General features: G+C 40.8%; 1 protein-coding gene across 39 annotated transcripts in view; it reads left to right on the forward strand.

Annotated features, from left to right (window-relative positions):
• Positions 1 to 25,407, forward strand: part of MACF1 (microtubule actin crosslinking factor 1) — a 336,214-nt gene that overhangs the window by 228,543 nt on the left and 82,264 nt on the right. For 37 of the 39 annotated variants that reach the window (XM_045482240.1, XM_045482265.1, XM_045482241.1 and 34 more), the window contains 14 exons: positions 710 to 943; positions 2,282 to 2,485; positions 5,138 to 5,656; positions 6,454 to 6,630; positions 6,897 to 7,020; positions 7,832 to 8,040; positions 8,418 to 8,735; positions 11,382 to 11,548; positions 12,835 to 12,991; positions 15,278 to 15,395; positions 18,517 to 18,579; positions 19,230 to 19,471; positions 20,289 to 20,418; positions 21,114 to 21,313. In XM_045482240.1, coding sequence (XP_045338196.1) covers positions 710 to 943; positions 2,282 to 2,485; positions 5,138 to 5,656; positions 6,454 to 6,630; positions 6,897 to 7,020; positions 7,832 to 8,040; positions 8,418 to 8,735; positions 11,382 to 11,548; positions 12,835 to 12,991; positions 15,278 to 15,395; positions 18,517 to 18,579; positions 19,230 to 19,471; positions 20,289 to 20,418; positions 21,114 to 21,313 — 2,862 coding nt within the window. The remainder of the gene's footprint in view (positions 1 to 709; positions 944 to 2,281; positions 2,486 to 5,137; positions 5,657 to 6,453; positions 6,631 to 6,896; positions 7,021 to 7,831; positions 8,041 to 8,417; positions 8,736 to 11,381; positions 11,549 to 12,834; positions 12,992 to 15,277; positions 15,396 to 18,516; positions 18,580 to 19,229; positions 19,472 to 20,288; positions 20,419 to 21,113; positions 21,314 to 25,407) is intronic. The other 2 variants (XM_045482259.1, XM_045482231.1) reach the window with 1 other exon arrangement.

Raw genomic sequence — 25,407 nt, forward strand, 5'->3', positions numbered from 1 at the left:
AGACTATGCCAAGTACAGTGTATTCAAGAACTGAAAGGAAGCTAGTTTGGTTGGACTGCAATGAGCAAAAGGAAGATTAGTGAATGACGGGAGGCAGGATTCACATCCTGCTGGGCCTTGAAGGCCACATTAAGGATAAGGAGTGATGGGGCACCTGGCTGGGTCGGTTGGTAGAGCATGTGACTCTTGATTTTGCGGTAGTGAGTTCAAGCCCACGTTGGCTAACAGAGATTACTTTAAAAAAAGAAGAAGGAGAAGAAGTGATAACCAAGGAAGTATAAGGGAGAAACCAAGCCTTGACTCAGTTGGAATCCTACTGTCAACTCCTCTTTATAGAAGAATGATCTCTTTGAAGATAACTCATTGCAAAATAAACATCATGTTTGTGGGGAGTCTCCTCTTTTGTCTTCATCAAATGTTTGCTTAGAAATTTAAATTTTGCTTAGAAAATTAAATATTAGAAATATTTAATATTTAATTTAAATATTTAATTTAATATTTAATATTTCTAATATTAGAAAATTTCTTAAGTAAAAAAATCTTAGAAATTATTTGCATTGGCTTAGACCTAAACCTTAAGGCAGATTATAGTGAGGGACACACATCTGATGCAGGTCTGTGTCATGCTAGCCATTCCATCTTCGCACTGTTAGCAATCTTAGAAGAAGTTACACTGAAGTCTCTACCATCCCTGTGTTCGTGTGTTAAGGATTTACAGGACGATATTCAGAATCGGGCCACCTCATTTGCCAGTGTTGTCAAAGACATCGAAGGGTTCCTGGAAGAGAACCAGGCCAAGCTGAGCCCCCACGAGTTGACAGCTCTTCGGGAGAAGCTTCATCAGGCTAAGGAACAGTATGAGGCTCTCCAGGAACGGACACGCGTGGCCCAGAAGGAGCTGGAAGAAGTGGTGACTTCAGCCGTACAGCAGGAGACTGAAAAGGTAACCAGACTGCTTTGATACTTGGTATTTTTCAAAAATGAAAATTTTGGTACCTGGCAAATAAGTAAAAGGTATATAATGAAGGGAAACTCATTGCCTTACAGAGAACAGAATTATGAAAAGGGGTTACTTTGGAGTTGGTCTGTGAGTCATATATGTATGTATGTGTGTGTGTATTTACAGTTTATTTATTTGTTTTGAGAGAGAGAGAGCTTGGGAGAGCAGAGAGAGAGAGAATCCCAAGCAGGCTCCTCACTGACAGCATGGAGCCCAATGTGGGGCTCGAATTCATGAACTGTGAGATCCTGACCCAGGCCCCCCAGTCAAGATTTATTTGTATAAGAATCATCCTGAAGGACTTTAAGTCAAGTATAGTTGGTAGGAAGTTCATATCACCTACCCCACCCCCCCAGAGAAACAGATTTTTTTTGCTATCTGTGTACTCAGTCTTCCAATTGAAAAATGTTGGAAAGAACTTAGTGAAGAAGGGTAGTACACTGAGGAAGAAAGAGCAAATGGCATATTTCAAACATGAATCTATACTGATGATCCAACAGCACTAGGGGGAAGTAGGTGGGGGGTCTTAGTGTGCCACAAGCTATCCCCAGGCTGCCCCTATAGATTCAGTGCAAACTGTGGCACTGGTACAAGTCTAGGAGTAGGTAAAGTCTCAAACGGCTTTCTGCACCCCCCTCAGCACCGGCAGATTGAATTAAATCCTTTGCCTGGCCGCGGACTCTGACACTAATGGGGGAGGTGGAGAATGTGGAAAGGAGAAATAAGTTACCTGAAGGGGAATTCTGAAATACATGAATGTTTAATAAATTAAAATACTTGAACAGTCAGATAATGGAATTTGAGAGGCAAATTTTAGAACTCAGTGCTCTGTGTGGCAGAAAAAAGGATGGGAGTAGTCTGCATTTCCCTTAGGGAAGGGCAGCAAGTAATGAATGTGACTGTGCTGTTTCTGACCCTACCAAGCCAGGCTATCATTTCCACACACCTAGAAAGGATTCTGTGAAGCCTTGCTGGGAAGCCAGGATCAAATCCTCTATTAAAGCCCTTTTAAATCCTGAAATTTGCCACCCACCCCTGCCCCCTACTCACTTTTTTTTTTTGAGCAGTGAGATACAGACAAAATCTAGAGATTGTTGTAAGTAATTGTTTTTCAACAGATTTAGAAGATGCTCATTCTTTTTTGTGGATGCCACGAATGTTTATACGTAGTCTTAGAGCTTCTCTTCTTCTTTAGCATGAAAGTCTCACCTTTTACTTAATTTGTTCTTGTATAGCCGAGTATCTAAGGTCTTCTTACTAAACCTCTTCTATGGCTTTCAGAGTAAAGCAGCAAAGGAACTGGCCGAGAACAGGAGTAAGATTGATGCTCTCTTGGATTGGGTGACTGGGGTGGGATCTACTGGCAGACAGATGGAGCAGCTGTCAGGAGCTGGCCTGGGGAAAGGAGCCATGGACACCATTGATGGCCACAGGGCAGTGAACCAAGCCCTGGAGGAGCTGGACAAGCAGTGCGAGAAGATGAAGGTGAGGATGTTAGCTTGTCCTCACGATGCCAGGGGCTCTCTGCCACCCCAGGCAAGTCACCATAACCTCCTTGCCCGTAAATTCAGTGCGCACTTCTGAGTTCATGCCCTCTTCGATACCTCAGCAGCTTTGACACCGTTGAAATACTGTGTGCCTTGGTTTCCAAAGCAGGACTCTGCCCCAGTAATCCCTTTTCCTTTCCTCTGGCCAACTTGTGAAATACTGATGTGCTTCCGGGTTGTTGCCTAAGCCTATTCTCATCTTTCAGAATATGCTTCCCTTGGGTAATTTCATCCACTCATGACACTTCACTTACTATTTATACTAGTGAATTCCAGTATGTATTTGTCTCCAGCCTTAATGCCTGTGCTGAGCTTCAAACCAGTACATAAATCCATCTGCCTATTTGTAACTTGGAACCACAAACAGCTGAACCTCAAAAACGGAGCTCCTGTTTCCTATAACACCCCTCCCCCAGTCAGATGTGTTCTCCTTCCTCTACTTCCACGTAATTGTCTGAACTAAACATCATCCTGGGCTCCTTTCTCTCTCCTTTCCCATCCTTGCTCTAAAATGCTATATCCCTGATCAAGCCTTTTAGTGGTTGCCTGTTGCCCTCAAGAAACCATTCCTGACTATTTATCTCTATTCCTTTATTCATTATTCAGCAAATATTGAGCACCTGCTATATGTCCGGCACTGGAGTTAAACCAGTGAACCAACCAGATGAACCATCTCCTAGAATATTAACTGGCATGTGCAGGCATGACTGAAAAACAGTATGTTTAGGGAACTCAGAAAACACATAGATTACCTATTTTAGTAGTGATATCTTCATAGCAAAGAAAATTTGGCTTAGCTAGAAATCTTCTATTGAATGGCCTTTGTGAGTCATTGCTGTGTTTTGTATTAGTAAGATTTTTGCCTCTTGCATGCTATTCTATGGTTGGAGATCCATTGTAGGGTGTCCCCCAAAGCTGTGGCAGTCTTTTAACAGCACAGAGCAGAAATGGGTCTGCTGTCACAAGGAATGTCCTGATACTTGTTGCTGGCAGTAGTCAGCCTGACCAAGGGGCATCTCCATCCCAGGAAAGAGACTGCCTTACTCATGGGTGGATGAGATGGGGACATCTGGGGGGGTGTACAGACAAGCTATGGTACTGCCCCTTACTATTTACTTGAGAAGGAAATATTTGTCACCCCATCTTCCCTGAGGTGATGTTGGAAGCTGACACTGTCAGGTTGCTGATACAGGTTGAAACTGGACAATATTCCAGAAAAAATTAGGCTATTGTCCTGATCCTAGGTAGTTGCATAAACTATAGGTAGGCAGGAACACTGGCTGAACTCCCACTGTTGTCTAATAGACTCAGGAAGAACATTTTATTATTTTTTATTTTTTTATTTATTTATTTTTTTAAATTTTTTTTAACGTTTATTTATTTTTGGGACAGAGAGAGACAGAGCATGAACGGGGGAGGCGCAGAGAGAGAGGGAGACACAGAATCGGAAGCAGGCTCCAGGCTCCGAGCCATCAGCCCAGAGCCTGACGCGGGGCTTGAACTCACGGACCGTGAGATCGTGATCTGAGCTGAAGTCGGATGCTTAACCGACTGAGCCACCCAGGCGCCCCTGGAAGAACATTTTATTTTTTTTTTATTTATTTTTTTTTTTTTAATTTTTTTTTTCAACGTTTATTTATTCTTGGGACAGAGAGAGACAGAGCATGAACGGGGGAGGGGCAGAGAGAGAGGGAGACACAGAATCGGAAACAGGCTCCAGGCTCTGAGCCATCAGCCTAGAGCCTGACGCGGGGCTCGAACTCCCGGACCGCGAGATCGTGACCCGGCTGAAGTCGGACGCCCAACCGACTGCGCCACCCAGGCGCCCCTGGAAGAACATTTTAAACAACAAAACAAAACAAACACAGCTCCCTAAAATAACTTAAATCCCATCAAAATAGAAAAAGGTCCATGTGTAACCATGTAGCTATAGCACATACAAATAAGAAATACAAATTACTTATGCTATCCAGAAATACATTTTACTCTCACTAAAATTTAAATTGTTTATTTAATGAATTAATTTTCCAAGAACTTTTCTAGTTGGGACCGGCTTCATGGATATGTAAGTGATCTATTTCACAGCTAAGTATTTGCAGTTTTTATACTGTCATATGTCTGGCTTATCCAACTTACTTTCCCCTTCCACTAATGTGAGTAGTTATCAGCTGGCCATTTGTACCTTCTCTTAGGCTTAGGATGGTTTAGTAAAGACAGCCAGATTCTAGTCTCAGTTTGTCCCTTAACTCTCTGGGTGACCTTAGTCAAGACATATAACATCTTTCTGGTATCCCTTATCCTAATATGTTTAATATAGATATTATATTGTCTGCCTACATTGAAGGTTGTGTCCCAAATCAGTTGAGATAATACATGTGAAATCTCTTTGAAAAATGTAAGATCTTATATGTGTCAGTTCAGCTGGGATTAGTATATGGCATAATCCTTAGAGAGTGAGAGATATTGGTGGTTTTTTGAGCACCTGGAAAAGTGGCCTATTGAGATCTTTCTCTACTTCCAGCTGTAGATATAACCAAATTTTTGTGGTGTTCCTGCTGATTGTCCTTTGCTTGGGGGGATTTTTTGCCAGGCCCATCACCAAGAATTGCTGTCTCAGCAGCAAAATTTCATCCTGGCCACCCAGTCTGCTCAGGCCTTCCTGGATCAGCATGGCCACAACCTCACCCCCGAAGAACGCCAGGTGCTAGAGGACAAGCTCGGAGAGCTAAAGGGCCAATATGCCTCTTCCCTGGCCCGGTCGGAGGCAGAGCTGAAGCAGGTGCAGACACTGCGGGACGAGCTGCAGAAGTTTCTGCAGGACCATGAAGAGTTTGAGAACTGGCTGGAACGGTCTGAGAGAGAGCTGGAGAACATGCATCAAGGAGGCAGCTGCCCCGAAGCCCTTCCCTCCCTGCTGAAGCGGCAGGGCAGCTTCTCGGAGGATGTCATTTCCCACAAAGGAGACTTGCGATTTGTGACCATCTCCGGACAGAAAGTTTTAGACACAGAAAACAGCTTTGAGGAAGGCAGAGAGGCATCAGCAACTGGAATGTTAGTGAAGGGCAAACTGAAGGATGCAACAGAAAGATACACTGCTCTGCATTCAAAGGTACCAAGAAGTTCCTGATGGCCTCTGGGGGAACAATCACAGCAGCCCTCACATAACTATGCGTGGTTTCTGGGGCTTAGAATAAGAACCTCAGGACACAGTGAGTGAACTGATTTGTGTATTGACCACAGGCAGAATGTGTTTATGAGCTCTGCAAAAATGCAGAATGTGGAGGCCCATGGGCTAATGCCTGGTCCCAGCAGTATCAGGGGTATCATGTCTCGCTCTGGTAGGGAAGGTGGATGGAGGTGCTCGCTTCCTGTATCCTGATCAGCAGATGTGGGCTCGCAGGAGACATAGTACAAGGAAAACTTGAACCACATACACAGTCTTTATTCCTAGACAGAGCATCTAGGTAAATCCTTACCTTCTTCCCTATCAGAGAATTCCCGTTAGCTCCCAAGATGTATAATCCAGTCAGTTCTTCTAACTTGTATTGTGCATTTTGCCAACATCTCTGACCTCACCAAAAGGAACACTTTTTGTACCTCCTAGTCCCTGCCTTAGCCTGCAACCTGGTGTGCATTTCTTTGGTGGCTTATCATATAACTCACTAAATCTTCACAGGTCTATAATATAGTTGGGGTGAATAGTATGGATCAAACAGCAGAGGCCCCACTTGTAGAAGATGGTTGCTACTTATCTGTCCATGGAGTCCCCAGAACTACCCTCAATTGTAGTTCTAGTGAGATCCCTTTAACAAAGCCAGGCTTTTCTTTGGACTGTGCCTACCTACAAAGCTGCTGCCTCTAGCCTGCCCTTGCATAAATCTGCTTTCCCTTTTTTCTCCCGCACAGTGTACACGATTGGGCTCTCACCTGAACATGCTCCTAGGCCGGTATCAGCAGTTCCAGAGCACTGCTGACAGCCTGCAGGCCTGGATGCAGGCTTGTGAAGCCAACGTGGAGAAGCTCCTCTCAGATACTGTTGCCTCTGACCCTGGGATCCTACAACAGCAGCTTGCAACAGCAAAGGTAGGTGGGGACACAGGCTGTTCTAGCACATGGGATGGAGCACCTACTACAAGATAAAGCAAATACTCTCATAGGTTAAAGGCAGTGGTTGGGATGCCTCGGACAAGATCTGGTTCCTAAAACAGTTAATTCTAACATCTGTGGGTATGGATAAACAGCATTATTCTTCATAGCTCCAGCAGCATCATGCTAAGAAGCTCTTGGTTCCTAGAACCAGCTTTGATTACTCAGAGGTTTTACTTTTGGCTTTTTTCATGGACAAGCAGCAGTTGCAGGAAGAATTAGCTGAGCACCAAGTACCTGTAGAAAAGCTCCAAAAAGTAGCCCATGACCTCATGGAAATTGAAGGAGAGCCAGCTCCAGACCGCAAGCATGTGCAAGAAACTACAGGTATGAAGCAGCAATAACAAGAGTGCTCCCTTAATTCTTAGTATGTACCACTGTTCTGTAATACATCACACTATATCGTGCAAGTATCTGTGGTGCCCGCAAGGGGCTGAGGATACAACCGGCAATAGCTCACCCTCGAATGAGCTTTGTCCCTGCACCATTGACCGCCTTTGCAATCTGGTTTCAACTCCTCTCTCCAGGCATTCTGCCTTCTAGCCATGCCCTGCTTCTTTCCTTTCCCAAGTAAACTTGTCATTTCTTCATTACTTGACCCCTGAAGTTTTCCCTATGGTTTAACTGCTAACATGTATTGAGTGCTTAGCATGCGTGATGAAATCTTGCTCAAACTTCTAGCTGTACCTGAGAAGTTTCTTCCTTTGTAAAGTCCTGACTACCACCTCCAACCCCCAAAAGAAATAAAAGATAAGAAATAATTATTCTTCCTTCAGGCTTCTCTAGTACATTACTCTTACCATCAATATAGCACTTACGATTTTATTTTTATGGTTAATTGTGATGTGCCTTTTGCTGCCTATGCTTGCTTTTATGGTCCTAAGTTTGCAGAAGGCAAGGACTCATCCTAATTGTCTTTAGTCCTCAGCATCCAGCACAATTTCTGGCATTTAGCAGGTGCTCAGTAAACAGTGCGTTGTGAATTTGGCTCAAATATAAATTCACTTGAAGCTTATTCTTTCTTTTTGTTGTAATGTCTGTTATTATTGTAATTAACATGTGCAATTTAAATATATTCTTTTTAAAAGCACAACACAAAAATAGTGTCCACACTCTTCTTATGGCCCTCATTTTCCAGATTCCATACTCAGCCATTTTCAGAGCCTCTCCAGTAACCTGGCTGAGCGCTCTGCTCTGCTGCAGAAGGCAATTGCCCAATCTCAGAGTGTCCAGGAAAGCCTGGAGAGCTTGTTGCAGTCCATCAGGGAAGTCGAGCAAAACCTGGAAGAGGAGCAGGTGACATCACTGTCATCGGGAGTCATCCAGGAAGCCCTGGCCACTAACATGGTGAGACCAATGCCCCAAGAGTTAGCATAGAGGATGTATTTGCTGTGTTCCAGAATTTCATCACTTTGAAAAAGTATCAGAAGAATTCATTCCCATGAATCTTCTAATAAGACTTAGCGATGATGATTAATCCACATAAAGATATTTCTACCCAATTTCCAAACCATTGTTAAGCTCGAGGAAAAGCAGTGCTACAGAGTCCCTGGTGGAATAGGCTGGAGAACTAAGGGGATGGGTTGTAGGTATCACAGAGGCTCAGTTGCAATCCAACCTTCATTGAGGAAGGGAGCATGTAATTATGAGAAGTTTATTGGTTTGTGGCTCAGATATCCTAGGATAAGTGAGCCAGGAGCTGACAGACACATTTTTGGTGACAGAAATTGAAGCAAGACATTGCTCGGCAAAAGAGTAGCTTGGAGGCCACCCGTGAGATGGTGACCCGGTTCATGGAGACGGCAGACAGCACCACGGCTGCGGTGCTGCAGGGCAAACTGGCGGAGGTGAGCCAGCGCTTCGAACAACTCTGTCTACAGCAGCAAGAAAAGGAGAGCTCCCTAAAGAAGCTTCTGCCCCAGGCAGAGATGTTTGAACATCTCTCTGATAAGCTGCAGCAGTTCATGGAAAACAAAAGCCGGATGCTAGCCTCTGGAAATCAGCCAGATCAAGATATTGCACATTTCTTCCAGCAGATCCAGGTGAGAATATATCTGCCAAATTGGCAGAACAAAGAGAAAAGAAGGGCAAGGAGGGGACCAGCACTCACTGAGCACATAATACGTCAGTCAGTGTACTAGAAACTTGACCTGCGTCATCTTAAAGAATTATCACAACCGCCCTGTAAACTAGATATTGTTTGTCCATTTTTTAAAAACAAAGCCGAGATTTATTTTTCACTCATTCTGCATGTTTAACCCAGATCAGTAGGGCTACTTAGTCCATCACGGTCATTCAGGGATTCAAGTTCACGGGAACTTCATCCTGCCATATGCCTTCATGACTACCGCTGCAACAGGGAGCAATCAATCAAATCCATTCACATTTCATTAGTTAAGGCAGGATCTATACCTGGCTTTCAAGGGGGTGGAGAAATGTATTCCTACCATATATGTAGTTGGTGCAGAGTTGGAAATATTTGGTGAGGAGTATCACCTGTCACAGATACAGATACATATGCTGCTGGATTGCTAGGTCATAGCATATGTCTATGCTTAATTTGACCAAGTAGTGGCCACCTTGGCTCCACAGTGGCTGTACTTGCACATGTTGCCACCTGTAGCACTTCAGCATTCCAGTATCCCCACATTGCTGCCTTGGGTTTATCCAGCTTTTTCCATGTTAAAGTAGGGTCTCTGGGTTTTGTTTCGTTTCCTGTCCTTTTTGGGTTTTGTTTTGAATAATTGCAAACTTACAGAAAAGTAGAAGGAATGCACAATAAACACCAGCATACTATTTACCTACATCCTCCTCCCTCCAACAAGATTTCACCATTTTGCATTCCCACCAGCAGTGCATGCAGAATATGTTGTCAGCATTGGAATTTGTGTTAATCTCATTGAGAAAATAAGAAGTTTCGATGTGGTTTTAATTTTTATTTCTTCTCTGATGAAGTTAAGTATATTTTTATACATTTAAGGCCTTTTATTTATAAACTATTGGTTCATGGCCTTTACTGTTTTCTGTCAGGAGTTTGATTTTTGTTTTTTGGGTTTTTTTCTTCTTTCAACTTACAAAAGTTATGTATTAGGGAGATTAATTCTTTTTATGTGATCTGTTTAAAATCTTTTTTCACAGTTTGTCCTTTGTCTTTTGCTTATATAGTGTTTTTGGCCGTGTAAGGGGTTTTTTAATTTTTACACAGTAAACTTTATCACTTTTTACTGAACATGTATTTTTGGTCATAATTTGAAAGCCTTTTGCCACACACAGGTGAAGGAATTCACCCATGAATTCACTTCTAGAACTTGTATGGTTTCTTTCATTCTTTTATATTTGAATCTTTTCACATTTTAAGTTTATTCTAAGATACAGTGCATAGTATGAATCCAAGTTGATCTATCTAGTTGTTCCCAATACCATTTCTCTGAAAAGTCCATCTTTTCCTCAGTGATTTGAGAACTCATCTTTATCATATATAGTTTATCCGTATAGGCTCAAGTCTATTTCTGGATTTTCTGTTCTTCTTTGCTGGTCTGTCTGTTCACAAACCATAGCGTACTGTTTTTTATTCTCAGGCTTTATGGTATGTTTTAGTATCTAGTAGGGCTAGTCTCTCCTTTCTTGCTTTCCTTCAGCATTTTTCATATCTATAGTTGTATGTTTATTTTTCCATGTGAACTTTAGAATCAACTTTATTAGTCAAAGGGGGAAAAGTTAGTAGTTTTATTTGGGTCATATTAAATTTATTCATGCATGCATATATGCACACATATACATACACACATATCTTTATGGATATCTTTCCATTTATTGAGGTATGCTTTTGTGTCTATCAGAAATATTTTAAGGTTTTATTCATAAAGCTTGCTATTTTATTGGATTACGTCATTGTTTGATTAATTGTATTGATTCTCTTGGGGTTTTTTTTTTAATTTGTTTTTTAATGTTCTTATTTATTTTTGAGACAGAGACAGAGCATAAGCAGGGGAGGGACGGAGAGAGAGAGGGAGACACAGAATCCAAAGCAGGCTCCAGGCTCTGAGCTGTCAGCACAGAGCCCGATGTGGGGCTCGAACTCACACTGTGAGATCATGACCTGAGCTGAAGTCGGATGCCCAAACAACTGAGGCACCCAGGTGCCCCGTTTCTCTTGGGGTTTTATTAATACACTTCATATAATCTGCAAATATAGTTTTACCTCTTCTTTTCAAATTTTTATGCCACAGGTTGTTTTCTCTTACCTTAATCACATTGGCTAATATCTTCACTACAGAGTTAAATAATAGTTGAGAGAGTATGTTTGTCCTGTTTTACAGAAGAGAGAAGCTATGGAAGCTCAGAGAAGTTTAATAGCCTAAGATCACAAGCCATGATTGATTTTCAGAAGTCTTTTTGACTCCAAAAACCTCCATTCTTTTCACTTTGCCATGCTGCCTCCCAAATCTTTGAACATTTATTTAAAGGAGACAAGACTCCTTTTAAATTCCTAGCCATTCTCAGGTGGATTGGAGAAATCCTCCATATTTATTGCTGTAGTTGATCCAGAGAGCCTCTTTTTTTGTTCTTTTTCTACAGATTAGAGGGAACTTGCCCCAGATTTAATATAGCTATCTTTTATTTTTTTTTAGAGTATACTTATTTATAATGATGAGAGGATTTACTACATTTCCTTATTTGCTTAACAGGAACTGAATTTGGAAATGGAAGATCAACAGGAGAACCTTGAGACTCTCGAGCACCTGGTCACTGAACTGAGCTCCTGTGGCTTTGCCCTGGACCTCTCCCAACACCAGGACAGGGTACAGAACCTCAAAAAGGACTTTGCAGAGTTACAGAAGACAGTTAAAGAAAGGTGACTTTTCATATATGTTGGTCAATTCGGGGAGCTAATTTTTTCTTGCTGTTGAATGAAATGCTTTTCTTTTCCTCCTTCAGTAGAAAATATGGCATCGGGCACTCTGCTACTGAGTCCTAGGAGTTGGAAAGTGCCTCTTTCAGGCAAAGCTATTCAATCTGCTTGGTCCTTAGTGGTTTTCTTTTACTAAATAATGAATTCCTTCTCAGTGATAGGGCTCAGTTCCCCTCTGTACAACCAAAGGCCCAGGTCACCTAGACCCAAAAGAACAAATTTGGGACAGCAAGTAGGATTGTGGCAGGATTTGAAGTAAAGACAAAAATTAGAAGAAACTTTCCAGATGTAATTAAGGGTTATATTGGTCCTCTCTCTCTCTCTCTCTGTCTCTCTGTGCTTGTTTTGACCACATTTAAGTTGCTGTTTTGGAGGAGTGTCTGGATTCTTCTTTTAAGGCAAACATGGGAATATATGACAAGGGTAGCTGATTTCAGATTATCTGCTGACTGTTGAAAAGCCATGATTCCATTAGAAAACCTCATGTGGGTTTAGGAGCTTGATAAGACTTCTCTTGGTTTAGCCATATATATAACCTTGATTAGGCAATGACTGCCTTGGGAAAGTGACCAGAGAAAAGCAGTTGCTCAAAACAGTACTGTAAGCAGCAGGTTATTTAGTGGAGAGGAGGGGGATAAAGGCCAGGAAGGCTGGTTTTTCCTATGCTCAGGGCCATTTAGCTGTATGAAGAACCAGGATCTCTGGCTTAAAGCCAGATGTGGCCACTTCCAGAACTTAATTTCGAAATTGAATTATTCTTTCTCCTTGGTTTATTTTATTCATTTGTGTGCGCAAGCTGACTTCTCTGAGCCTCAGTTTCGGCATCTTCCTTGCTAAGGGGATTAGCATTTGAATTAGGCTTTGAAAGAGTCAACTACCTAAAAAGTGGCAGAGCTGGCCTTGACATCCAAAGCCTACATTCTTTCCATTGTATCATAGCACCTAAATAGCACGCTCCTTTCAGTTTCTCTGGCTTTCACTTTAGCCTGGGGTAAGATTGAGGACTCCTCTCCCCAGAAATGTCCAAACAAGGGCAACAGATTCCTTAGTTTGATGCTCTCTTACATTGTATGTGGTGGTTTAGCCAAAGCTGCTGTGGAAAAGATTATGGGAAGGAAAGGCCCTGTAAGGAAAAGCTGCCTTGAGTCCCAGAATGAGTATAGTTTTAGTTCAAGTTGACTTCTTTACAAAGCTTAGTCTGGCAAGTAACAAAATGTCTTCATTGACAGAGAGGAAGATGCATCATCTTGTCAGGAGCAATTGGATGAATTTCGGAAGCTGGTTAGGACCTTCCAGAAATGGCTGAAGGAAACAGAAGGGAATATTCCACCTACAGAGACTTTCATGAGTACTAAAGAGCTGGAAAAGCAGATTGAACACCTGAAGGTAGGTGAACAAAAGGAGCTCCAGGAACCAGACTAGACAGCGGTTTGGAAGCTTGTGTGGACTGATCTCCCCCTGTGGTAGGGAAGTGGTGTGACAAGTCCAAGTTATCCATCTGCATCATCAGAATAGAAGTCTCCCCATTTTCTTCATGTGATGCCCACCTACCCCTACCTCAGCACTGAGCACCAAAACATCTCCAATTTAAAAACCAAAACTAGGGTGCCTGGGTGGCCCAGTGGGATGAGTGTCCCAATTCTTGATTTCGGCTCAGGTCATGATCCCAGGATCATGGAATTGAGCCCTGGGTCAAGCTCTGTGCTAAGCATGGAGCCTGCTTAAGATTCTCTCTCTCTGCCCCTCTCCCTAGCACACATGCTCTCAACTCTCTCTCTCTAAATACATACATGCATATATGTACGTCCATACCAAAACCACAAAAGTAACCTATGGGGAATAACATCTATAAAGTTTCAACTGTTTCTCGGAGGCCTCTCATGCTGTGTCAAAAAGACAGCTTGTCAAAGTTTGACAGTTGTCAAAGTGCAGTCCTGGAGAAACTTACACTCTCACTGTGTGTTTGAGAATTGTTATATGTGAGCCAGTGACTAGATATATGGTCAGCAAGTTGAGGAAAGAAGAACTAGCTCCACAACTAAACAAAGGAAAGTTAGAATCAGATGGTTGGAAGGTACCTTCCAGAGTAGGATTAACCTTTCTCCAATCCCCTGCAGAATCCCTTTCTTTGATTTAGTCATTCGGCCTCTGCTTGCACCTCTAATACATCTCTTCTTTTTGTTGACACCAAGCCAGTCTGCCTCCAACTAGTTCTCATGCATTCTCTTCCTTTTCTTAGTAAAGAAGATTTGTCTTAGGCCAGATGACAGGGAAGAGTTTAGTTGCTTTCACAGAGAGAGCCAGGAACATTTGCTATAGGGAATCCCCCAGGGCAGAGGCTTCCTGATTTCTTGGTCCACAGTGCCCTTAGTGTTTCAAGAAATTTTTCACAGTACCTCAAGGCCAAAAAAAGAAACAGGAAAGGAAAACAACCTAAAAAACCTCAACTTCCTACGTGGTTAGATCAAAATCATGTAATAGTAGTTGTTCACATGGTGCCCAACAGATGTCACTGTGTTGCCCTCAAACATTTAAAATATCTTGTGAGTCAATGCATCGTCTGGGAACTGAGGCTCTTTGGAATCAAGAGTGATTAATAAAAGAATTGACAGCTGTGAATTGATAAGGCTCAGTTAGGCAGCATGAGCTTGCTAGGTGTTCATGGCTCTGTCTTCCTCTGCTGCTCAGCAGCTTAAGGCCAAAAGCAAACTAAGTAGGAGCACCTGGGTGGCTCTGTTGGCTAAGCGTCAGACTTCAGTTCATGAGTTTGAGCCCTGCTTTGGGCTCTCTGCTGTCAGCATAGAGCCCAATTTGGATCCTCTGTCTTCCTCTCTCTCTGCCCTTCCCCTACTGTCTCTCTCAAAAATAAATATAAACATTAAAAAAAAATTTTTTTTAAGGTAAACTAAGTAGATTGTCAGGGAACTTCAGTTGTGGAGGAAAGGATTCAAAGCTGGGATGGTGTCCCTGCTTTGGAAGAAGTAAAATTCTGCTTCTGTGGCAGGCAATCCACCTCCAGAGACAACATGACCTAGTTAGAGTAGATGCCATTGTTTCCTAATTGTTTTCCCTGTTAGAGCTCTGACTGCAACCCCAATATAAAGTTCCCTTGAAAATGCAAAGTGTAGCCTATGATTCTAGGTATTGCTGTACATCTCCATATGGAGCTGCTCATTTTACCCTCCAATTGCCATTTCCTTTTTATTCTCTACATGCATCCTGTTCCCTTTTTATACCTTTTGTCTTAACTCAAAGCTTTCCTCCTTCTACACAGAATTAAGTGTGTCTCCTCTTGTGCTCTCAGACTTTACTGTCTATATTTCTGTAATAGCATTTATTCCATTATGGTGCAATTGATTATCTGAGCTCTTGGTTATAGGAACTGTGTCATAATCGTATTTTGTATCCCCAGTGTTAGGCATGATGCCTGGCCTACAGTAAATGTTCAATAAATATTGGATGGATGGATGGATGGATGGATGGATGGATGAAAAGATCCTGAATTTTCCAGGATATCATTCTCCCATATAATGACTGGCTAAACTGATCTTGAAGTGGCTGAATACATGAGCATGGTCACTCAATGTTATCAAAACTTTATGGAATATATTTAGAAGAACAGGTGTCCCAAAGTCCCCAGATGTTACATTTAGCTGTCTGTTCTTTTAACAGGATCTTCTAGATGACTGGGCAAGTAAGGGAAGTTTGGTGGAGGAAATCAATTGCAAAGGCACTTCTTTAGAAAATCTCATCATGGAGATCACAGCACCCGATTCCCAGGCCAAGACAGGTGAGTGCAGGTTCTTAAAAATGTAGTGAATAAACATCATTCTTTGCTTTGGCCTTTGGTTATGACCCCTTATTTAATAAAACTCAGAATCAAGGTTGAGTATGAGAACAAAGGGGAGTGTTCCACAAAGCAGTCTTCCCCTTCAACCTGATCTGTTTTCCATTTGCTATCTATCATTGCTCCATTTTGCAGATTTCCTTCTTATGGTGGGAAAAACTAAAGGGACTAGTTAGCCTAAATGAACAGAGAAGGGTTAAAATAAGATTTCCATTTTGACGAATTTTCTCTCTTTTAAACATGTGAATGGACGGTTGTGCATCATCTTTACATTGGAGTCAGTCCTGGAGGGTATTAGCTTGATCTCTTGAGAGAGACACAGCATTTAGGGGTCAGTGTTGGCATATCAAGGACTGCCACACTTCTTGGAAGTGGACACAAAGATTATGCCCAGATGTATGAATAATCTCTGGCTGCAAATTAAGTCTTTCAAACAAAATCTGTATGAGCTCACAATCACTTTCTGGTTGTTAATTGGGATCTCATAGTTTTTATTACCAAACTGTGTTAGTGCACCTCTATAGTCACTGACATAGTAAGAGAAAAGTTTATTTTTACCTCTTGAGAATGGCTACTTTTCTTTTGGAGTGTAAAGATCTCTTGGAACTACCCAGAAATGACACCATTTCAGGGAATTCGTGCTTCTTATATTCCAACACATAAAACCTCTAAGTCATCAACTTATTAATGTGTGACTATATCAGGAGTCAGCAAGCTTTTTCTTAAAGAACCATATAGTAAATACTTCAGGCTTGTGAGGCGTATGGTCTCTGTCACGCTACACATCTCTGCCATTGTAGCACAAAATTAGTCATAGACAATATATAAATAAGTGGGTGTGGCTGTGTTCAAATAAAACTTTATATACAGAAATAGGCAGAGGGCCAGATTTGGCCAGTATAGTTTTTTCACTTCTGGACTAGACCAGTGGTTGTTCAAATTTTTTATAGCCCTAGAATTTAAGAATAATCTCAAATCGAACTCTACTACATAAAACAATACAAATGGTATTTTATTGGCATAAATTTCCCTTATAAGTGAATTTATATCATTTATTATGCAATCCATCGGTGAGGATACTGAGACTATCTTAGGGAATATAAAAATTTGGAAAAGGATTTCTGGATGACAGCTTTGTTATCTGATTTATTTCTCAATTTTGTTTGCTTGTATCATATCCAGAAAATGCAAGTCACACAGATAAGTAGTTGTAAATGATAACAAATGTTTTAAAAAGTTCACTTTACAGTCTCAGAACACTCATCAATTAAGCTGAACTAGAAGCTTGAAAGTGATGTAATAAATTCTTGTTTCAAAGCTAAATCACCAAGAATTTTAATGAGGACTCACATTCTTTTCTTAAACCTAGAAAGTACCTAAAACTGGCATTGAGGACAAAAATTTGCCTGTAACCTGACATCACCATGATCTGAAGTGTTAAGAATTCTGTTAACAGGATTCCACCCTAATGAAAGCCTGATCTGAATAGATGCACCACAGCCTTCTTTATCATTTTCTTTAATGTAGCACTCATGTGCCATAAATGTTTTCCTTTGTATGAGGGAACATGTGTAGGTTTGACTATTGTAATGTCCTGGCAAAGAGCTACAGCTTTTCCAATCAGTGACACTCAAAAAAGAAGTATAAATGTATGCAGAGAGGTACAGGAGCTACTTTATTCTCTGCCGAGAACAGCATAAATTGGTTAAGATGTGCTATTCAACATAATTGAACATGCGTGTTTTGTTGCCATTTCTAAGTGGTTAGAAATATATTCTGAATACTACACTTAAAACCAAACATTTACAGAGTCCCTAAAGCACCTCCTTGGGTGCTTTGAAAATCACTAGCCTGAGTGTTTTCACAGTTCTCTTCTATCTCTGAGAAGTCCTGAATATTCCAGTTCCTGACATTTGTGTAGCTTTTTTTGTTTTATAAAGTGCTTTCATATACACTACCTCATTACCTCTCTCTAGTAACTCCATGAGAGCTAACAGGATAGCTAGTATTACCTTCATATCCTGGAGAAGATACTGAGGTCTATCCATAGACTAAGGCTCACATACCAAGTTGGTGACAGTCTTGGCTTTAATTACTAGTCCAGTTTCTTTTTTGGCCATCACCATACTGCAATGGAATATGATCTTTCTGTTTGATCCATTTTTTTTTTTTCAGTGAAAATACAATCATGTTAACATTTAAAAGTTTTATAATTAACTATTTTTAATGTAACCTTATGTATAACTTTTTCTAGTGAAATCAGTGCATGAGTTTTATTCTGACCTTTTAATGTAACACTGTATCATGAATATTCTTCACATTTCTGTATAATCTTTATAATCACATGATCTGTTATTTATTTAATTTGGGACACTCCTGAAGTACCAGGAATCAACTTGGGGAGAACATAGGTGAAATTGTGGTAATTAGAAACAGAACCAAAGGCAGAATTTATGGGAATGCTTATGAGCTAGATTTATTGGCACTTAGAATTTCCACTTTCTGGTAGGGAAGGGGAGCAGAAAGGCATGAAAGAAAAGACAGAATCTTCCTTTTGAAGCAACATGAGAATGCTTCATTTTAATATCTTTATTAAAAGAATGCTGCTTTTTATGTCCTCAATTACACTTACTGTTCATTTTTGTTATGTTGGAGGACATTGATGTTAAAGTTGAGCCTTTTGGCTTTATTATAAATCCTCATTGCAGAGTATGGCAGACAGCACAGCTATTCTAAAGACTTCATCATTTTACCAGTACTTGCTTCGCAAAGTTATAGCAGGGTCCAGAGAATACTAGTTGGAGATTGAGGAAGGGAATTCGGGTTTCCTTTAAAAGGGATTAGAAGCCTTCTATCTTCTGCCTACTGCTCAGAAGCCGAAACATCAGAGTTGTTGCCTGGCAGCTAAAATGATTTGTCTCTTTCCATGAGTATGTTGTCTTGTGCTGTGTTAACCTCCTGGTACCTGAGCTCAAAGTGAGTGCCAGAGAACAAATTCAGTGCCTGTATGTATTCCTAACACAAGTTTGTCTTGCCCTGTTTGTCTCCCTGTCCTTCTGCTCAGGTTCCATACTGCCCTCTGTAGGAAGCTCTGTAGGCAGTGTAAACGGATACCACACCTGCAAAGGTGAGAATGCCTCTTTGTTGGATGTGTTAGGACAGAGTTCGCGTTGGCATCTGTGTATGTTTCCGTATGTGTGAAAGAACTGCTGCCAGGATGGGTATGAGGGTTTAAAAAAAAAATCTGGGGAGAAGCCACTGTGATCCTTCTTTGCTGGATTGCTAAAGGCTAAACAGGTTGGCAGCCAATGAAATAAAGGTACTAGGAAATAAATTGCACCACTAGATAAGAGCAAGAAGGAAAAGACCTGGAAGAAAAACATATGCGAATCTTTGAGTCCTAAAGAAGCCACACGAAAGGTGGTCTAGTCTAGCATTCAACCTTCTGGCCCCATGACTTCTCTGTAGTTTGGAGAAGAGGGAGCAGAAGAATGCCCCAGATCCTTTACTGCCTTCACTTCTGCAGTTCCCAAGTGTATTTAGCATTTCATTTCTATATCTGAGTACCTAATGTCAAAATCTGAAAGCAGATTAATGAAACATTTTTTGCTTTGTATATGTAAGCAAGAAATTTTATGTAATTTAGCAGGAACAGAATCTCTAGTTCACTAGAAGAAGTAGGAGAGACGCTTGATCCTGATGAGTAATTTAGCATGAGGCATTCAGGAGGATGCTTGGAGAGCTATCCCAATCTGATTTCTGTTTCTATGATGCTAGATCTGACGGAGATCCAGTGTGACATGTCAGATGTAAACTTAAAATATGAGAAACTGGGTGGAGTGCTTCGGGAACACCAAGAAAGCCTTCAAGCTGTCCTCAGCAGAATGCAGGAAGTTCAGAAGGAGGCAGGCTCAGTGCTGCAGTGGCTGGAATCAAAAGAGGAAGTCCTGAAAGCCATGGATGCCTCTTCATCTCCAACCAAGCCGGAAACAGTGAGAGCCCAAGCTGAATCTAACAAGGTACTATGTTTACATTAGCTGTATCCCAAACACTAAGAGGAAGGGGCTGTTGTACTGATGGTCCTGCCTGAGCCTGGAACCTGAAAGTGAGACATGCCCACCCACCCAGGCCATGAGGAGCCCTTTCAGATGATTAATATGCCTAAACTCTACTAGAGAACTTTCTTACCTATGAAGTTAGAAATTACTATAAATAAGATTCAGAAACAAAACCAGACCTGTTTACAGAAAGAGAATATCCCTCCTCAGAAGCATCAGCTCACTGAGAATGGGATCTGGTTTTCCATATGATGCTGTAAGCCAAACCATTCTCATCAAAGCCCCTTTCCAACTCCCGGGGGGATTTAAATATAGCTGTAATTACAGTTCATTCTTAAGGTAGACATGTAGAACTAGGAAAAATACCAGAAGAAATAAGACCATATGGAAAATCCTATAAAAATTTTTTTTTTGCCAAAATGTTTTATATTCTAATTGGGCATATCGTGCCATCTCCTCCAACTACATAAACGTCCTTGACGTCTTTGTTGTCGTCATCATCATCATATCTGACGGTTTTTGTGTATGGGGATTAATAATACCCTTTTACTGAGTTCTACCAATGTGTTGTACATAAAAATCCTGCCACTTAGATTTTCATTTTAAAGTAAAAATTGAAGCAGAAATGTTAGGTATCTTGAAATCACAAAACAAGTCACTGATGGCATCAGAAGTAGAGCCAATAATTGCAACCCAGTCTTCCAGTCCTTTCCTGCACACACACAGATTTCTTTCGTATCCAGAAATCTCATGGCATCCCTGCTGTTCTCTCTTCTAGGCCTTCCTAGCTGAATTGGAACAGAATTCTCCAAAAATCCAAAAAGTAAAGGAAGCCCTGGCTGGGTTGCTGATGACATATCCTAACTCACAAGAAGCAGAAAGCTGGAAGGAAATGCAAGAGGAACTCAGTAAGTTATCACAGGGGGATTGAAGATTCACTAAATTGCTTACCTTCAAAGCAGATATAGAATTTCAGCACATCCTATAAAGCAGGACTTATTTTTAGTTAATTTTCAGAAGCAAGCAAGAGGCCCAAATGGGGTTAGAGATTGAGTCTGATTAAGGAAAGGATCTAGAGATTCCACTCGAAGTGTCAGATATTTGGCTTTCTTGGGCAAGTCAATCTGACAGTCTTGTGATAAAGAGAGCATTGGTGATAAAAATGAAAAAATGGGAAATAATCTACTCACGGGAAGGATTAGGTGAATTATGCCACATTCATAGTATTAAACTGTAAACGATGGTAGTAATTATTTATTGACATAGAAAAAACATGGGCATAAAAGATGTTTATTATATAGTAAGAGTTAAAAAACAGGCTATAAAATAATCTATGTGTTGTGTAAGATATACGTGCATTTGTGTCCATGTGTGTATATGTAGTTCTGTGCAGTTTTATCCCATGTGTAGTTCATATAGCCGCCACCACAATCAAGTACAGAACTGCGTTACTTTAGTTAAAATTAAATGAAGGTTATTTTTAACTTAAAAAACTTTAATGCTGCAGGGGTCATTTCCTGTAGTTGGTTAGGAACATAACTTAGGGATCAGGCCAGTGGCTGGTGAGCGTAAAGGAACACATTCTCTCATTTCCTCTCTACAGATTCCCGATGGGAAAGGGCCACTGAAGTGACCGTGGCCCGGCAAAGGCAGCTGGAGGAATCTGCAAATCATCTGGCCAGCTTCCAGGCTGCAGAATCCCAGCTCCGGCCCTGGCTGATGGAGAAGGAACTGATGATGGGGGTGCTGGGCCCCCTGTCTATTGACCCCAACATGCTGACAGCACAAAAGCAGCAGGTCCAGGTGAGCCACAAAGCTTACTGCTTTAAGCAAAGAAATAGGAGTCATGGGAATCTGGATTTGAATGCTGTTGTCAGCAAGTAGATTTCAAATGACCCTGGACTAGTCACTTAACCTTCCAGTGTCTCAGTTTCCTCGGTTTAAATGAGATGTTTGGGTTTTTTTTGTTTTTTTTTTTATAGACATATAAATATATATTTAATATTTAATAATCAAAGGTCACAAAGATTTACTAGCATAGTTTATTCTGAGGGTTTTTTTTTTATGAAATTTATTGTCAAATTGGTTTCCATACAACACCCAGTGCTCATCCCAAAAAGTGCCCTCTTCAATACCCATCACCCACCTTCTCCTCCCTCCCACCCCCCATCAACCCTCAGTTTGTTCTCAGTTTTTAAGAGTCTCTTATGCTTTGGCTCTCTCCCACTCTAACCTCTTTTTTTTTCTTCCCCTCCCCCATGGGTTTCTGTTAAGTTTCTCAGGATCCACATAAGAGTGAAAACATATGGTATCTGTCTTTCTCTGTATGGCTTATTTCACTTAGCATAACACTCTCCAGTTCCATCCTCGTTGCTATAAAGGGCCATATTTCATTCTTTATCATTGCCACGTAGTACTCCATTTTGTATGTATATAAACCACAATTTCTTTATCCATTCATCAGTTGATGGACATTTAGGCTCTTTCCATAATTTGGCTATTGTTGAGAGTGCTGCTATAAACTAAATGAGATGTTTGTAAGGGCTTTATCTCATTGCCTGACAGAGGCGCCTGGGTAGCTCAGTTGGTTAAGTGTCCAACTTCAGCTCAGGTCATGATCTCGTGGTTCATGAGTTTGTGCCCCGAGTCTGGCTCTGTGCTGACAGCTCAGAGCCTGGATCCTGCTTCGGATTCTGTGTCTCCCTCTCTCTGTGCCCCACCCCCACTTGTGCTGGGTCTGTCTCTCTCTCTCAAAAATGAATAAACGTTTAAAAAAATTTTTTAATGATGAACAGTCAATAACTGTATTATTAATATCATTAACAGAGGCAGTAAGATGAGTGGATGTGACTACATTGTAGAATCGTATTTTACATTTTTTTTTTAGGCGGACACAAAAGGAGCAGCAGGCAAAAGTTTATTAGCGTATAAGATTAGAAAGTAAGAATAGTAGGAAAGCTCTCTTGAATGCCCACCGAACCGTATTTTACTTTTAATCCCCAGTGACAATGACCATATTATTTAATGTAATGTCTTATATCTGCTGGTTTCATTTAAAGATTTTTCTGTTACTCAAACCTCAAGAAAAAAAATTATTTAAGTACCTACCATCATAGAAATTTAGGTTGGCCAAGGGGCACCTGGGTGGCTCAGTTGGTTTAGCGTCTGACTCTCGATTTTGCCTTGGGTCATGATCTCAGGGTTTTTTGGTCCAAGCCCTGCATTGGCTTCTGTGTTGACAACGAGGAGCCTGCTTGGGATTCTGTCTCTCCCTCTCTGTCTGCCCCTCCTCCGCTCTCTCTCTCTCTCTCTCTCTCTCTCTCTCTCTCACACACACACACTCTCTCTCTCTCTCTGTCTCTCTCTCTCCCTCAAAATAAATAAACATTTAAAAAATTGTTTAATAGAAATTTAGATTGACCAAATATGTCATTTCCAATGAAATCATGCTGAGAACATTTCTTCTTCTTCTTCTTCTTCTTCTTCTTCTTCTTCCTCTTCCTCTTCCTCTTCCTCTTCCTCTTCCTCTTCCTCTTCTTCCTCTTCTCCTCCTTCTCCTCCTTCTCCTCCTTCTCCTCCTTCTCCTCCTTCTCCTTCTTCTCCTTCTTCTCCTCCTCCTCCTTCTCCTCCTTCTCCTTCTCCTTCCTGTTCTTTTCCTTCTTCTCCTCCTTCTCCCCCTTCTCCTTTTTTTTTGTAAGCACCCAAAAACCTTTTCTTGTTCTACATCCTCTTTCAAATTTGTTCCATTTCTTCTTGCCATCCACCAAGTTCCCTAAATTAAGACCTAAAAGTGGTATTTGAAGGAACCTTTTCTTTTAGCCCCCTATTCCAGTGGTTTTCAGACTATTTGCTATCAACTGTTTACACTCTTAAAAATTATTAAAGACCCCAAAGAGCTTGTGTTTAAATATTGGTATCTATTAATATTTACTGTGTTAAAACACTGAGGAAGCTAAAAATATGTATTTGTTGGGATGCCTGGGTGGCTCAGTCCATTACGCATCTGATTTTGGCTCAGGTCATGATCTCACAGTTCGTGGGTTCGAGCCCTGCACTGTCAGCGGGGAGCCTGCTTGGGATTCTCTCTGTCTCCTTCTCTCTTTGCCCCTCTCCCCGTGTGCTCGCTCTCTCGCTCTCAAAAATAAATGAATAAACTTAAAAAATAAAATCTTTAAAATATAAATGTATTTATTAATTTTTTTTAATGTTGGTAACCATAACATTAACATAAGTAACATATATATTTTTTTATGAAAAAATAACATTATCCAAACATAATAACTTTAGTAAGAGAGATATTGTTTTATGGCTTTATAAATCTCTTTGATGTCTGGCTTAATAGAATATTCTCATAGATTTTCATATCTGCTTCTGCATTTAATTTATTGCAATACCAGATGCCATATAGCCTATGGAAAACTCCATTGAACATTCATGAAAGAAAAGTTATAAAAGGCAAATAATATCTTACTATTTTTATGAAAATAGTTTTGACCTCGTGGACCCTCTGAAAGGTCTTAGAGACTTCTGAGGACCCCTGGAGCATACTTTGAGAATTACTGTTCTAATCTTTTTCCATTCTAAATGCTACTACCTTAGGTAGGTTAGATCTCAGGTCTAGACCATTGCAACAACCTACTAATGGGCTTCTTTGTCTAGTGCATCCTCCACACAGTTACCAAATTATCTCCTTAACTCACACATCTAAATATGTGAAAATGCTTTGCTGGCTCATGGCTGCCTATTGAACAACGTCCAAATACCCGCTCAGTGTCGTATATAAGACTTTCCACTATCTGATCCCAGTTTGTCTTGCCAGCTTCATTTCTCACTCTTCCCCCATATATCTAGGTTTTGTGCTGCACCAGGTAACTTCCTTTCCTTGAATATACCATATTCCTACAGCTCTGTGCCTTTGCTAATCCTAGGCCCTCCCCCTGAAATGCCCCTCACCAGTCTGACTCTCTGCTCACTGGGAAAATTCCTTATTTTGTCCTCTGCAAAGCCTTCCTGACTTCCCTCTTCTGCTTTTGTCATCTTCTATCGAATTAATCATCCTTACTTCTTGCTTTCACAGTGCCTTGTTCACATCAGTGTTTATCGTTTTTGCTTTTTTTTTTTTTTTTACATTCTGTTATAGTTCATTTTTTACACATCTGTTATTCCTTAAAGTCCTGTCTTAATTATTTTTGTACAGTGTGAGTGATGAATACTTTCCATAAATTATCTTATTTAATCCTTAAAACAGCCAAGATGAGTACTTCCTATCCTCATCTTATAGATAAGTAAGCTGAAATTTGGAGAACTTCAAAAACTTGCCTAAGGTTATATATACATCTAGTAAGTGAGTAAGGATTTGAACCCAAGCAGTACAACCCCAGAGCCCATAATCCTAACTCCTTGCTGAATGAAATAAGGGATAGAAAAGAGTAAAAAGACATGCTCCTTGCTTTAAAGAAGCTCATTATCTAATCATGCTATGTTGTAATGTACAGATTGTTTATGCTGTTGGAATTCCAAGAAAGAAACTAGGAAAAACAGAGGTAGTGAGAGTTGAAATGGCAAGCCCAGCCAGAGGTATAGCTAGCTGGCTCTGGGACCCCAGGTTTTATCTGGCAAAGCTGATGAGTGCCAATCCAGAAAACAAGGCCAACCTTAGTAACTGATGTTGAAACAGAGTATGACAAATAAGGAAAAGAAATAGAATAGGCACAATCAATGACCCTTGCAAAACAAGTTTTTATTAAGCAGTTGTTGTTGTTATAAATGATACTACATTTTCCTAGCAGCCTGGTCCTTGGAGTTTTCTGGTTTATTTTCCAAAAGAGTTGGCACTACTTGGCACAATCTAAAATCAGTTTTTGTTTTGACACTCTTTTTAGATCTGTCTTTTCTCT

This window comes from Leopardus geoffroyi, chromosome C1 (genome assembly GCF_018350155.1).
Source record: "Leopardus geoffroyi isolate Oge1 chromosome C1, O.geoffroyi_Oge1_pat1.0, whole genome shotgun sequence".
NCBI classification, from domain to species: domain Eukaryota; kingdom Metazoa; phylum Chordata; class Mammalia; order Carnivora; family Felidae; genus Leopardus; species Leopardus geoffroyi.